At 43.7% G+C, this 16,154-nt stretch overlaps 1 protein-coding gene across 1 annotated transcript in view; it reads right to left on the reverse strand.

Annotated features, from left to right (window-relative positions):
* Hsd17b3 (hydroxysteroid 17-beta dehydrogenase 3) overlaps positions 1-16,154 on the reverse strand; it is a 38,893-nt gene that overhangs the window by 13,488 nt on the left and 9,251 nt on the right. The window contains exons 3-5 of the mRNA XM_027410024.1: positions 6,133-6,208; positions 4,270-4,377; positions 2,691-2,758 (exon numbers count right to left, since the gene is read on the reverse strand). Of these exons, the coding sequence (XP_027265825.1) occupies positions 2,691-2,758; positions 4,270-4,377; positions 6,133-6,208 (252 nt within the window). The remainder of the gene's footprint in view (positions 1-2,690; positions 2,759-4,269; positions 4,378-6,132; positions 6,209-16,154) is intronic.

Genomic DNA, 16,154 nt, shown 5'->3' on the forward strand with positions numbered 1-16,154 from the left:
GGAGAGGCTACCTTAAATGCACTCCCCTGATAATGAGATTGATGACTGACTTATATGCTACCCGATAGCCCTAATCCAGCAGCTGGTGGAAGTAGAAGCAGACACCCACAACTAATCACTAAACTGAACTAGAATCCAGAGAAGGAGGAGTAAAGAGCAAAGGGGTCCAGACCAGGCTGGTGAAACCCATAGAAACAGCCGACCTGAACATCGGGGAACTCTTGCTCCCCAGACTGATAGCTGGGATGCCAGTATGGGACTGATCCAGACCTCAGGAACATGGGTTTCTGTGAGGAAACCTCAGAAATCTACAGGACCTCCTGTAGTAGTTCAGTACTTATCCCTAGCACAGGTGTGGACTTTGGAATTCCATTCCACATAGAGGGATACTCCCTGAGCCAAGACACACGGGGGTGGGCCTAGGCCCTATCCCAAAGGATATGACAGACTCTGATGACACCCTATGGAAGGCCTCATCATCCAAGAGAAAAAGAAAGGATATGTGATAGGTAGGGTTTTAGTTGATGGGGGAGTGGGGTGGTAGGGGAGGACGGGAGGGAGAGGGAACTGGGATTGTCAAGTAAAACAATCTTGTTTCTAATTCAAATAAAAATCTGTAAAAAAAAAAATCTGGGCTATAGAAAGGGTCAGTAAACAAGTGCCTTCAAGGGCTGTTCAATACATTTTTAAAAATTCTTCTCCTGCCCTACAATGGCAGCTACAAGTCTGGCCTCTCTAGAATTCTCCAGCCACAGAATCTGGGCCACGTGCAGTGAGCCCCCAGCATTCACAGACTCTACACTCTTGGGTTCCACTAACTATGGATCAAAAACTTTCAAAAGCACACCTTCCCGGGGTGTTGCTGGCTGCTGATAGGGTTGGGGTTGTCATTTTTTTCTTCAGTAGTATAGCCACTGACAAATTGCCCATTCCCTAGGAAATAACAATCCATCCATGCTCATGCAAGCAACCCTAATAAAACTCATTTGTTTGTTAGAAGGAGGAGGAGGAGGAGGAGGAGGAGGAGGAGGAGGAGGAGGAGGAGGAGAAGAAGAAGAAGAAGAAGAAGAAGAAGAAGAAGAAGAAGAAGAAGAAGAAATGATAATGTCTTCTGTATATACCATAACCATTGAACTCATGAACTCACAGGAACTGTGGTTGCCTGCATAAGATCAAGCCAGTCTACATTCCAGCATGGAGTGGTGAGGGGCTAATGAGTCCCCAGCTCAAGCTAAGGAGTTATTGACAGTTGATGGCTTCTGGGAGAGGAAAAAGAGGTTCTCTCTAAGGGTGTAGCCCTGTTAGGTCAACCATGCTCCAATGGAAGGCTCCACATCCTTGAGTACATGGGCAACACAATCTGATTCTGTGTCATTGAAAAACAGAAGACACAAAATAGGAAAAGGGTGGGAGGGGTGAGATGGATCTGGGAGAAGTAAGGAGTGGAGGGTGAATAGTTCCCAAGAATTAATAAAATATGGTGTTTAATTTTTAAAGAATGAAAACAGGAGGGGACTTACTAGGAAGAAGGAGTAAGAGGGAAACAGAAGGGAGCAGAGATTATATACATACATACATACATACATACATACATACATACATACATGCAAGAAATTGTCAAGGGAAAACTTTAAAATTAGAGTAAAATTTTAAAATGTCAAAGAAAAAAATTTTAATAAAATCAATTTAATTTTTTTTCAAAAACAATTAACATCTGTACTGAACATTTACAGACTTGAATGGCTTTGTCTTTATTCTGTAAACACTATGCTTAACTGTCCTCACACATTTACATCATGTTAGAGATAAGTTACCAAGAGGAAGACATGTTCATCCTGGCAGTGAAGCATTGTGGGGAGCCACACCCCAAGATGGCGCCTGGCTGGATGCCAGGAGATGGAGCTTAGCTGTAAACAAGCCTTATTTGGAAGCGCTTAGTGGATCTGGTGTGCCTCCTCCAGCTGTGACCTATCCAGGATCGCCAGGTGGCGTGAGCTAATTGGGTAATGAGCTTGCTATCTGGGATTGCCAGGTGTCATGAGTTAACTGGGTAATAAGCTTGCTTTTAAGGGCTTGCCAGGGGGCTGGGAGATATAGAAGAAGCAGAGAGAAGAAGCAGAGAGAGAAGCTGAGGAGAAGCTGAGGTAGAGGTAGAAGGAGAAGCTGATGTACAAGGTTCCTGAATAAACTGCTTGAAGAAGAGTCGTGGTCGTGTCCTTCTTGCTGGTCGAGATAGGCGCGACAAAGCATGATGCCATTTTATCAGAAACTTGAAGGCTCAGGGACTTTGGTATCTAAGGGGAGATGACGTGCTTAAATACTGAGATGTCTAGACTTCCCTATCGCTGAAAGTCGGCTACATCTCATCACCTGGGAAGACAGACATGGCCAGAAGTTGGCTGCTCCCATGACACTAGAGCTGTGAATTTATTGGGCAGAATTCCCCTTTTATGAAGGAGCACAGAGTCCCAGACGAATGTTATAGTGGTTAGGAAGATTTTTGATGGGCATAGATGAAAAGTACACACTTTATATCCAGTTCTAGGGTGAAGAGAAAAATATCAGGACAGTCACCACGCAGCAGAGTTTGGCCTGACCTGGTCCGCATTTCTCTTCCATGAGTCCTGGTGACCAAGTGAAGGGTCCATATCTGGCTGAAAAACAAGCAGACTCAAAGGGAAGAAGCTCACCTGGATCTCACCGGGAGTGTTCAAGAAATGGCTTGGGAGCAGGCTAGGGAGCATTCCAACATTGTTGACTGGCAGGAAGAGGCAAAGCAAAGGGTGTCAGAACAGGTGGGAAATCTTCCTACAGAAACACGTGCAAAATGATTGCTGTATATGGGTGCTCATTGCAATATGATTTAATAAAGACAAGGGAAGTAGTTGTAGGCTAGGGAGATGACCCAGTGAATAAAGTGACTGTTGCAGGAACATGGGGACCTGAGTTAGATGCCCGGTACCTACATTAAATAGGAAAGGAAGAAGGAAGGGAGGGAGGGAGGGAGGGAGGGAGGGAGGGAGGAAGGGAGATGGGAGCTGGAGAGCTGGCCATTGAGTAAGAGCACTAGCTGCTCTTGCAAAGGACCAGAGTTCCATTCCCAGCACCCACCCTGGTGGCTTACGGACACATGGCAGTGCATATCTATGATCCCAGTACTGCTGGAGCTCACTGGGCAGTGAGCCTAGCTGAACCAGTGAACTCTGGGTTCAGTGAAACACCCTGATCCAAAATATAAGATGGAGAGTAATAGAAGAAGATGCCTGACATTGACCACTGGCTTCATATGTACAGAGAGAGAGAGAGAGAGAGAGAGAGAGAGAGAGAGAGAGAGAATATGGCTATGGCTATTCAGAATGTAAACACATTAGGAAACAACACTTGTGATACAAGGTTTTCTAACCATGCATCTGACGGTAAGAACTTCCAATCCTCTTCCCTCCCACTCCTGAGTGCTTGGATTACAGGTGTGCACTGACATGCACATGACATGTAAGGCGCCGGAGATGGGACAAGCCCTCTACCAGCCAACCTGTACCTCCAGCTCTGTGTTTCTGGTTTTAATGATACAAAGCAGTAGGTAGATGCAATCCCAGTTTTGAAAAAGCTTGTTTGTACCTTGAAGGATACACACCAAAATGCTGCTGCCAGGTCTGGAGGGCTTTAAGAAATTTGTCCTTCTTGTGTCTATCCATCCTTTCCAATTTCTTCTTCATTGGTGTATTTTTATATTTTCTACTTATGAAAATGTAATCATGGCTTAAATTTTAGGGACACTTTAAAATTCAAGTCTTACTTTCTCCTATGTAATGCCGAGAGTGCACTCTATGTGTGATAGCAAGATGTCTTCTCTATAAATACAGAAAAACATTTTGATTTCTGAGTAAGAAGTGAGTCCTTTTTTAATCTGTGTGTGTGTGAGAGAGAGAGAGAGAGAGAGACAGAGACAGAGACAGAGACAGAGAGACAGGGAAAGAAAGTACATGTATGCCATGGCACATGTGTTGCAGAGAACAACTTGAAGAACTCAGTTCTAGCCTTCCACCATATGGATCCTTGGGATTGAACTCAGGTCATCAGACTTAGTGACAGATGTCTTTATGCATCAAGCCATCTAACCAGGCCCCTCCCAAAGGGGACTTCAACATTCAGTTTAATACTACAACATAGTTGTGGGTTTTATCTAAGCTGTCATAAAATAAACTGTAACTAAGGGATTATCATACTTAATTGTAAAACCAAGAACTGCATTTTTTTCAATTTACTTACCTAAAATTCCAATTTCTAAGCCTTTTAGTTTTTCTTTAATATGGTCATAGATGTCTTCTTTGGTAAAATCTGCTTGTACAATCTTCACATGGCTTCCAGTGGTCCATTCTGTGTGAGAGACCACAGGTATTTCTAGCAAGCATAAGTAGAATCATCCCTCTTGACCATGAAGTCCCCAGCATTAAGACGGATTTTGTGGGACTGGAAAGATGGTTGAACAGTCAACAGTACTTTCTGGTCTTAAGGGAGACCCAAGGCTGGTTTCCAGCGGCTACATTAGGTGGCTCACAACACCTGTAACTCTGGCTTCAGGGGATCTGACAACCTCACCTAGCATCTCCAGTCACCTTCACACATGTGTACACACCCATACAGACATACACACATAAACACAATTAAAAATAACAATGAAATATCTTTAAAAAAAAAAGAGTTGGGACTGTACTTCTCAGATTCATATCAAAACCATTGGGAATCTTGTTAGATACCTAGATCTGTCTCTACCCTGAACCTGCTGGTTTAGACACACTGGCCTGAGCCAGACTGAGCTACACAAGCCACCAGCTGATTGACATAAACTCAAGTTTGAGTCCGTGTAGGAGGGCTGTAAACACCATCTGATGTTTTCCCAGCTCTGCAGACACAAGTTCCCTCAGTATAGACACAGGTATCCTTTGCATGTGTCCTGTGCTCGTCCACCTACAACCTGAGGGAGTAGACACTCTTCTTCCCATTTTCCAGAGCAGCAATATTGAGGATAAGTGTAGCCGACTAACTTGTCCAAGAAACCCATTCTTTAACCCCTCCAAGTTCAGCGCCTTGTCACAGTTTTGTGCTCATGTACATGGTGAAGGCTTTTTCGGGCAGCAGTAACAGCTGCAGGTAGAGCATCCCAGTCTCTCTCAGAAGTGCCTTAGCTTTGTGTCTAGACCCAGCTCCTCTAGATCAAGCTCATGAGACACAGTGTGAGAGCCAGGGATCCTTTAACATAAACGACATGACTTGCCTTCCAATAACACGATAAAAAGCACATTCAACATCTCGAGGGAAATGCTCAAGAATGCCTATCCTAATCAGAGTGACTCCTAATTCCCAGATGCAGAACAAAAGCCAGATTCATCATTGCAAGGTCACTGAGCCTCCAGTTTGACCTCGTAGCCCCCGCCCCCACACTCTTCTTCCATTCTGAACTTCCCCCAAAGAAACAAGGCTGGCCCAGGACAGCCTGCTATAGTTCAAAAAACCTTCATAATTAAAGACTCACACCTTTTGCCTTGATATGTCAGTTCATTATTACCTTAGTAATTATTAAAATTAAATACATAAAAATAAGGATTATGGTCATTTCCATTTTAAAAAGTCTAAATAATTCAAAATAATAAAACATCTGTAAAAAATGTCTTTTAGGGTTGTACCACGTAAAACTTACATGGTAGCCCTGAATCATATCTCTTTTTTCTTTCCTTTCCTTTCCTTTTCTTTTCTTTTCTTTTCCTTTTTTAACCTGATGACCATTTATCATTCTCTCTGCAAGGAGCAGAGCATAGACACAAAAAACTGACACCATTTCTGGCTTTAAAGGGAGGGATGGAAGCTAAGAGGCAGCTGAGGCTCTGGCTGAGCAGGGCTGATTCTGAAGGTTAAAGGCCCAGAGAAAATTCCTCCTTCACTCAGGCCACAGAATTCAGGGTGGCAGCCTGTGCCTTCCACTTTGCCCTTCCCTTTGCATATTGGTTCCTTCTGTGTACAGAGGACAGATGGCAGCCCAGGCTTCAGGAAGCAGATGTGGCATGAACAGGCAAGACAGTGCCATGCTTGCCCAGTCCCACACACATACCTCCCTTGCTGTGTAGGGTCACTCACCAATCTCTTCTGCAATGGCCTGTAGCTTTTCCAGTGTCCGGCTGATAAGTACGACATTGAGTCCATGTTTGGCCAGCTGCAGGCAGGAATGGAAAGACCAGAAAGACACTAAGCAGATGGGAGGCCTTATTAGAGTGACGTACCTGGTTACAACATGAGTCACCTGCTTCCCCTGGCCTTATATGTTATGGAGGTTCCTGAGCTATGAGTGAAACAGCCATTGTAGGTAAGGCTGAAGCTAACCAACATTGTAGCTGTTGTGCATGCTCATTATATGGCAAGAGCCACTGTGAGAAGTCTTCCTGCACAGACCCATCATCTGAAACTGGTGCAGCTCACTGCAGCCAACCACAAAGTCTGGGGTGTGTAAACCTTACTTTTTGATAGGGGCTCTAACTGGACTGGAACTCACCAACTAGACTTAACTTGCTGGCCAGCAAGCCCTGAGAGTCTACCTGCTCCCATCTCTCTGGTGCTAGAATCGCAAGCCCACATCAGATCACCTGGCACTTTCATGTGTTTTCTGGGGATCAAACTCAGTTCTTTGTGCTTTCACATCAAGCACTTTTATGACTGAGCTATCCATCCACCACTTCTTACATGTTACTGGGAGACCATCAGGGTAGAAGGGCTTACACTCAATGCCAGGCTGCCTGGCACTGTGAGTTCTGGTTCCCTTCTGACGAAGCTACATGGCACCCAGAGACCCAAGATACACATCAGAGACCAACAGGACTCCTCTTTCTGGATATTTTCACTATATATATATGCATTTATTTCTTTATCTTCCTCGAGCTCCATGGCCCCTGCACCTTTTGCAATTCCACGGGTTGAATTTTACTCGGCGGCAACAAAACAATTGCTTGGTCACTCAACATGAGTTCCCATCCTCCTTCCTTCTTTGGAACACTGATGTGAAACTATCCAAATCCATCTTCCCAAATCGCAATTCTTAAGACCATGATAAAGTCCTTTCACTTTTTTAGTTTTTCATTTTTTTACATGTTTTCTGTAGTTGTGAGGGTGGACTTTCAAAAGAGGTGCTAAGACAGAATGGATATCCCTGGGGCTAGCAGGATGCTGTGTCAGTAAAACGCTTGCCACACACTCATGAAGACAGTGTTCAAGCCCCAGTGCCCATATAAACAATAATCCACAGCACTGACAATAATCCCAGTGCAGGGGAGATGGAAACAGGATTATTCCAAGAGATAACATTTCTAGACAGTTAGTGACCTCCAAGTTCAGTGAGAGGCCTTGTCTTTAAAAAAAAAAAAAATGGATAGGAGAATGAAGGAGACACTCAACGTAAATCTCTGGCTTCCACACACACAAGCACACACATGAGTATGCCTGTACACATTCACCTGCACACACACAAAAGAACACACACACACACACACACACACACACACACACACACACAAAGATATAATAGGTAGCTGATCATAAGATGATTTCAGAAAGACAACAAAAAGGCCAATCATACATTTGCTTCTTGTACCTAGCTGGTACAGAGGTTCCAGGACCTTGTAACTTTCTTCATGTTGGGAATGATAAGTGTGTCTTTCCTGTGCGTGAGAAGATAAGAGAATCATTCCATATGAGACAGAAACTGCAGGGACATTTCCTGCTCCTTCTTTGGTCTTGGTCCCTCATTCCTGACCCCCTGAGATCCTTGGAATATTCTAAGTACTGGGTGTCTCTCAGCACACCAATGAGTCAGCTGCTGTCTGGAGACCCTAGGTCTTCAGGGTTCAAGATAGAAAATTGTGTAACTTTGGAGTGTTTATGTTATAGCAACAAGAGCAAAGGAAAGCTTAATAAAGACCAACCAAAAGAAAAAGACAGCTCTATTAAGTCAATCAAGGTCAGTATTAATGCCAATAAATATTGTTAGAAATAGACATCATAAAAAGCTAACTCTTCCTGGAGACATGCCAGTTCTACTCCTGGTTATCTAGATGAAAAGCTCTACATGGAAGAGTTAGCACAACAGGAGGTAAAAAGTGCACCAGCTTAACTGGAGATTTTAATTGCTGGATGAAGCAAGGAGACATCAGGTAAGGAAACAGACTATAGAAACCACACAAATAATAAGCTGGCTCTTATGAACCACTACAAACATGAAGCAAAAGTTCATCCATTGAAAGCTGTTTCCGTGAAAACAGAAAGAAGGCTCGAGTGTAAGAGACACTTGCTGCTCTTCCAAAGGACCAGAATTCGGTCTCCAGCTCTAGGGAATCATCTGGCATCTACAGGCATCTGCACTTATATGCATAGGCCCCTTCCCCAATGCATAGACATAATGTAAAAAAAATATATGTATATATACCTATATATACATACATGTTTTATATACATAGGTTTATATAAAGATAACATATGCTCTTTTTAATTGGCATTTTAATGTGACATTTCAGTGTCTGTGCACAGTGTGTAATGTTCACTTTGCAGGCCTGGCATATCTGATATCTCAGATATAGATAATTTATTTGTATTTCAATATTCAAAATTGTCTCTCCTATTTTGAAATAATCAATGAAGTTGCTATCAAAATCTCTTTTAAGCTCTCCAGCCTCACAGGCACCACAGCTGGAGCAAAGAAGCCAGATGAAGAGTTCTGGGTCCCAGCTCTTTCTAAAGCCATTAGCCAAGTGCCCTTCTCTGCCTCAGAGCTGAGTGTAGGGTACATAGTACAAAGAGGAGATGTAGGGAAAGACCCAACAGTCAGCAACCAGGCAGGAAATGAGAAAAGATTCCAAAACACCTCTCCTACAGGCAGCACAAGGACCTACACAACAGTATGTCATGGCAGGCCCTTCACCCTGGACAGCTGGCCCAGGCACATCTGTGGGAGGCAGCAAACAAGCCGGGCAGAGAATCAGGCAAAGGAGAAGAGGCCAGCAGGGAAGAGCCGCTGGAGACCACTTTTAAAAGAAGAGAGGCTGCCATCCTCAGAGGGGTGAGAGAAAACTGGAAAAGCTGTTTATTTAAAAAAAAAAAAGTGTTGAGTAGATACAAAGGAGTCCTCAGAAGTGCAAGGCACCCTTGATTTCCTTGGAAAGTGGCAGGCAGTTACACAATTCCAGCCAGGTGTGGCGCATACCCACACCCATCCCAGTACATGGGAGGCAGAGGCAGGAGGGTTGCTGCTGCAAGTTTGAGACTAGCCTAAGCTTTGTAGCAAAATCCTGCCTCAAAAACAAACACAATTTTAATTAAAGTACACCCTGGGCTATACAATAATAACCTATCCTTTTAAAGTTATTTTTAATTTTACATCAAAACAGAGCAAAGTGGTGGCACACGCCTTTAATCCCAGCACTGGGGAGGCAGAGACAGGTGGATCTCTCTGAGTTCGAGACCAGCCTGGTCTACAAGAGCTAGTTCCAGAACAGCCTCCAAAGACACAGAGAAACTCTGTCTCAAACAAACAAAAAAAAAAGAGTGTAGTAAAATAAAACAGGGCTGAAAAGATGGTGCCGTGGGTAAAGCCATTGCTCTGTAAGCATGGGGGCCTGAGATTGGATCTGCAGAAACATGCACACATCTATAATATTGCTCCCGCAGGGAACTTGAATTGGGAGTTCAATACACATCTGGGAGGTGGAGAAAGGGAAATCCCCAGAAGCTCACAGGCCAGCTAGCCCAGCATAGGAATCATCTACAGCAAGAGACACTGCCTCAAACAAGGTAGAAGGTGGAGGCCAACACTTAAAGTTGCCCTCTGACTTTTCACTGCGGCAAACATTTGCCTGCACTCATACACGCATGAGTACATTCCCATGCACACAAGCATGTGTACACATGTGCACACACATGTACACATCTGTGTATACACATGCACACACTGAGGCAAACATTTACCTGCACATACAAACACACACAGAGACACACAGACACACAGACACACACACACACACACACACACCTTTAATTCCAGCACTTGGGAGGCAAAGGCATGAAGATCTCTGTGAGTTCAAGGCCACCCTGGTCTCCAGAGCTACTTCCAGGACAGCCAGAGCTGTTACACAAGGAAACCCAGGGAGAAAACATGCAGGCAAAACATTCATACACATAAAATTAAAATAATCTTTTTCAATGAGAAGGAAAGAAAAATACAAATTTTAAAAATCAATCCATGAGAAATAACTTGAAGAATTCTATTATCATTTTAAAAAATAACAAGTGTTTCCAGTCCCAGCACTTGGGAAACAAATGGATCTCAGTAAGTTTGAGGCCATCCTGATCTACATAGTGCCAGGACTATGTAGAGAGACCCTGTCTCAAGAATAAACAAACAAATAAATAAATAAATAAAACAAAAAAGTGTTAATGATAAGGCAATAAGGATATAAACTAGTATTTAAAATTGTCCCACAAAGAAAATTGCAGGCACAGATTATCCTCTGGGTAAATCCTACCCAACATTCCAAAAAAAAAAAATCATTCTAAAATTGCATAATCCTTTAAAAGAATAAAACGAGGCCAAGTTCTCTCTTTTTATGGAGTGCCTATAACCTTGACACCTCAGACTCTCTAGAGAACAAACACCATCATTTAGTCATGCTGACCATCGGGAAACATAGCCCATGACTAGGCAGTTCTGGTCTTACGGATGCTGTTAATGTTACTTGCCTGTCCTCTAAGAGACAGAGACAGACATAATGGGAAAACATGGGTGTCTGTTGACTGAAGAAAGCATAGCTGAATTGGGACACACTGGGATGCTGTAACAGAGTGATAATAGGACACTCTACAGCACTGAAGAATCAATGGACCACACTCCAGACACATCAGCAAGGATGAATTTTCAAAAGGCCAGATGGGAAAAGTAAACTGGGGGTTGGGATAGCTGAAGTCAAACAGAATGGATTTTAAGAACTTCCCTGCTAGGATAAGACAGCCTGACACAGGGCAAGGGAAAGAGATGATTTCCAAGGCCAGGGCAAGGCAATTCCTTTTCTTGGGTTGGTGACTTTAATGCATGGATGAACTCTGGGCCATTTCTTGCAGACACCAGGAACACTGTCTCCAGAAGGATGACTATTCTCATCTGCCACACTGTGGGTGGAGAGCCCTCCAAGATGGTGGGGAGGAGCTCCCAAACTTCCAGACAAAGAGGAATAAAAATAAATGGCTTTTCGTGGTGTTTTTTGTTTCTGGAATTCTCTGGCTATTAACAACCAAGAATAATGTGCCAAAAAAGCAACGCTATACTATGTCAGGCTATATTTTGGTGAATAAGAGACCTCAACTTCTCCTAGGTGGCATCAGACCATATCAGTCTCATAAAGAACAAGGTGGCAGTGGTGTCCAATATTGAAGTTCAATACTACCCTAGCTAGTAGCAGGCTTCCTGATAAAGTAACCCTCTTGGCTAACACCGTAACACAGACATAAACATACATAAACACACATACACACACACACACACACACACACACACACACACACACACACACACCACACCACAAGAACAGTCAAAGTCAACTTTAATGGCCATCCCTGAAGGCTGACAACAGACATGAGGCTTCCTTGAGATAACTCACCCTGAGAACCATTATGGAGAGCAGAGCTGTCCAAATGTCTGTGCCAGGATGTCCCACATTAAATATACTCTGTGGTATATTTCGAGTTGGTTACTCAAAGAAATTGCAGACCATTGAAAACAGACATTTCTAAAAGCTGACCTTTTGCAAAAATAAAGCAATTAAGTAATTAATCATAAAAAAAACAAGGGGCTGGAGAGATGGCTTAGTGGTTAAGAGTGTGTACTGCTCTTTCAGAGGACCGGAGTTCAGTTCCCAGCTACCTGTAACTTCAGCTCCAATTCAGGGACATCCATGTGTACATTAATGCCCACAGACATAACACACACATAAATAATCATATAGAAAACATAAGATATAGACAGAGGCTTTTCTTGTTACACACACACACACAAACAGCTTGCAGTGTGACACTTGCCAAGAGGGACCATGATGGCTACAACCTGGAAGACTCTCATTTGTATCACCAAGAATATATTAACAACCAAGAATATACAACACCTGTACCACCTCCCTTATCCCCAAAGGCCCTATCTCCTTTTGCTCTACATAAAGTCCAGCCATAGGTGGATCTCTGTGAGTTTGAAGCTAGCCTGGTCTACAGAGTTCCAGGACAACCTCCAAAGTAATACAGAGAAACCCTATCTCGAAAAACCAAAAAAATAAAAAATAAGTAAAAATAAAGTCCAGCCATTTTGCCCCCTCGTAAGTGTTGTTTGTTGCAGTTGTGGGCCATGAAACACAAACCACAAAATTCAACAAAACCCACAAGGAGTTTATTGGGGAAAGGGAGCAAAGGGAGGGGTAGGTGTTGGCCAGCAGGAAGACCGAAGAGGAAAGGGAAGAAGCAGAAGGGGAGAACAGGTGGGAGGCAATTGCTTCCAAGGGAAAGCTTGAACATGTGTACAGAGTCCTTATGCAGCCACATAACACATGACGTAGCCACACAACACAGGGCCCTTTGAACTGTCTAAGTATCTGCCTGAATGCCTGTTGTCGGGGGCGGGGTTAGCATAATGCCAGGATATCAACAGTGAGCCGCATACACGAATGGCTTAGGATGGTTTGAAATCTGTGTACTTTTGCATGTTATCTGTCTGTCAGTTTACTCATTGAAGTAGCCAGCCTTCTGAAGGAAGGGTCCCTTTAGGATATCACTAAAACAGCAAGTTGCGCCAGGCAGTGGTGATGCACGCCTTTAATTCCAGCACTAAGAGGCAGAGGCAGGTGGATCTCTGAGTTCAAGGCCAGCATGGTCTACACAGTGATTTCAGGACAACCAGGACTACACAGAGGAAACAAACCCTGTCTCGAAAAAACAAACGGCAACAACACCACCAAAAAACGGAGTCGAGAACAGGATTTAGAGACAGAGGGCCCTCACTGTTGCTCAACGGGCAGAAAAGCTAAATTACAGGATAAATTCAGACACTAGAAGTCCCAATAATGCTGGGTCTGGGCATGTGGTTAGGCAGAAAGCCACAACCTTTAAAAGACCTGGCTCTGTCCAAGAAAAGATGAGCGTGTGCAATGGTTTCTCTCCGTTTCTCTTTAGGCACAGCAGGACCAGAAGGAAGGATGCTACCCTAGACAGAGCTCTACCCAGGGAAACACCCACCGCTAAGAACCCTCTGAATGTTATCAAGGCCCTTTGCTACTGACAGCCATATTCTCCACATCTGTATCTACATACGATTAAGAGTTTTCTTTCTTTAAAAAAAAAAAAAAGTAATCCTTTTTATCTTACGTATATGGGTTTTTCTGTTGTTTTCTTTATATCTTTCTGAGTCAAAAACATACACAGAATCGTCACCACGCCTTCTGGAGAATGCAAATTAAAATAAGATTTCCCCAAGTAGTTTTAAAAATAAAATAAAAAATATTAATTAGGAGGGAAAAGCATAAAAGCCCAGAGCTGTGGAAATTCTGGGCTGATGGTGCGGTAGAGACTCCCCACCCCCACCACTTCTGAGAGTTGGATTCTGTCACAAAGGTGACTTAAGAATGAAGGACTTTTGTCTCCCAGTTCACTTCATCAGCTTCCTGAAGGGGAAGTTGTCCATTAAATGGAAAACAATTTGCATTTTCAGCACAAAGGGTGCTCTTTGCCTGTGGGCTCCAGCCTCTCCTTGGTGGCGCCTTTTTCTGGAGAGACTTTCCATGCGGCATGTGAAGTGGTCTGGGCCAAAAGGGGCTCAGACAGCACTGTGCTGTCTGGGCAGTATTGTCCCTTTTGTCTGCTCAAGCAGGACTCAATCTTATTTTGCGAAAGTCGGGGCTGACAGGCCCCATATGCGGGTCTTCAGCCCCTTTTCAGAGAGTTAAGCCCCGAGCAAGGCCTTTCCCATCATGCACTGCCCACCAGTCCTGGATCTCTGCAGCGACTGCTGGCTTGAATAGGGGCCTGGGTCAAGGAAGGTGCTTGTGGCTGCTAATCTACACCCGGGGGTGGGAACCAGACAGGGCTTCTTCTGTGTAGCAGAGAATAGAAGACAGGGCTGGAATTCAGGTGCAGACAGAGAGCCACAGAGGTGGAAGGCCACCCTCTGCCTCCCAGTCCAGCCCTTCCAAAAGTTTTTTTTGTTTTGTTTTGTTTTGTTTTGTTCCCACCTGCTTTGGTTGATACTTGAAATTCCTTGAACAGGAGGCAAAGCCTCCCCCTACCACTTTAAAGATGAGTGTGGATTAGACTAAAATGCGCCCCGAACAGGCTTCCGGAACGCCAGAGAAGCACGTTCCCTTGCCCCTGCCATTAGGCACTACCTTGAAATTCCCAGAGTTATTTTAACTAAACTGGAGCAGCGGATAAATGATAAATGTGAACCAAATCCCAAGGAAGCTCACTTTCTCTGTTTACAAGATCAGAAACGGGAAACCTAAGGAGAATTAGTGAGAGAGTGCTTAGGCAGGACTAGGAGAAGGCTGGCTAGTGGGTCTGTGCAAGCCCAAGGACCTGAATAGCTAGCCCGAGCATCCACAGAAAAGAAAAAAAATATGGCTACGTACATCTGTTATCCGTGGGCTGAGGAGGCAGAGGCAGGTGAATCTACAAGGCTAACGAGGTGGCTTCAGGTTCAAAGAGAGATCTTGCCTCAAAATAAATAAACACAATAACATTTCTCTAAGACAGACAAGTAACATTTTACTTCTAATTTCAGGAACTCCATTAAAGGAAACACAGTTACCAAGGTCAGAGAGACTTTGGGAAGGAAAAAACAACACTTCATAGGGAGCTGGAATACAACGTCCCAGATTCCAACTGCTTTTTGCTAGAGTAATAATAATAATAAAAAAAATGTCAATGTACCATCAAGCCTGCTGTTTCTTTTCTTTGTCTTAATTTTTAAATTTTATTTTAGGTGTATAGGTGTTTTGCCAGCATGTCTGTATGTGCCATGGAGGCCTGGAGAAGGTGTTAGATCCCTTGCAGTTGGAGTTAGCAGGTAGCTCTGAGCCACCACGTGGGTGCTGTGAACTGAACCCAGTTCCTCTAAAGAGCACTCGGTGACCTTAACACCACCAAGCCATCTCTCCAGCCCCAAGCCTGTTTTTTCTAATATATATATATATATATATAAATATTTATATTTATTATGTATACAGTATTTGCTTGCATATATCTCTGCAGGCCAGAGGAGGGCACCAGATCCCATTATAGATGGCTATGAGCCACCATGTGGTTGCTGGGAATTGAACTCAGAACCTCTGGAAGAGCAGGCAGTGCTCTTAACCTCTGAGCCATCTCTCCAGCCCTCTATGGTATATTTTTACATACAACAACACCAAGATCAACACCAATATACAGTGTAAGGAAACAAAAGTAATAACCTATGAGGTAATAGAGGAAGACACACGATACCAACTTCTAGCCTCTACACATATCCACATGAGTGACACACACACACACACACACACACACACACACACACACACACACACAGGTAATAACTACTCTATTTCAAATACACACCTTAGAAAAAAATAACTATGTCCTCAGGCTGAGTGGGAGACAAGACTCATATTTGGTTAGGTGGTTTAGCGTGCGTGTGTGTGTGTGTGTGTGTGTGTGTGTGTGTGTGTGTGTGTGTAGCTCTGACCTGCACTTCCCCCTTTCCCCTAGCAGTAGCAAGGAGGCAGAGGCCTTAGTGGAGGCCAAGTGGAAAACCTGGGTCCCTTCCCCAACTGCTAATGTGCTGTCAGTATAAACCAAGCGAACAGATTTAAGTAAGAACCAGAGTTTCAAGACATTTTGCCAGAAATGTCTAGCATCCACTTAAAAAATTTTTACTCAGCATACAAAGAAGTTTGAATGAGAAAAAAAAAAGATATTCAGATGCCAATATTTTAGAATTCTTTGACAAGATTTTCTTTGTTGTTGTTGTTGTTTTGAGGCAGGGTTTCTCTGTGCAGCCCTGGCTGTCCTGTGTAGCCCTGGAACTCACTCTGTAGATCAGGCTGGCCTCCTCA

This window comes from Cricetulus griseus, chromosome 3 (genome assembly GCF_003668045.3).
Source record: "Cricetulus griseus strain 17A/GY chromosome 3, alternate assembly CriGri-PICRH-1.0, whole genome shotgun sequence".
NCBI lineage: Eukaryota > Metazoa > Chordata > Mammalia > Rodentia > Cricetidae > Cricetulus > Cricetulus griseus.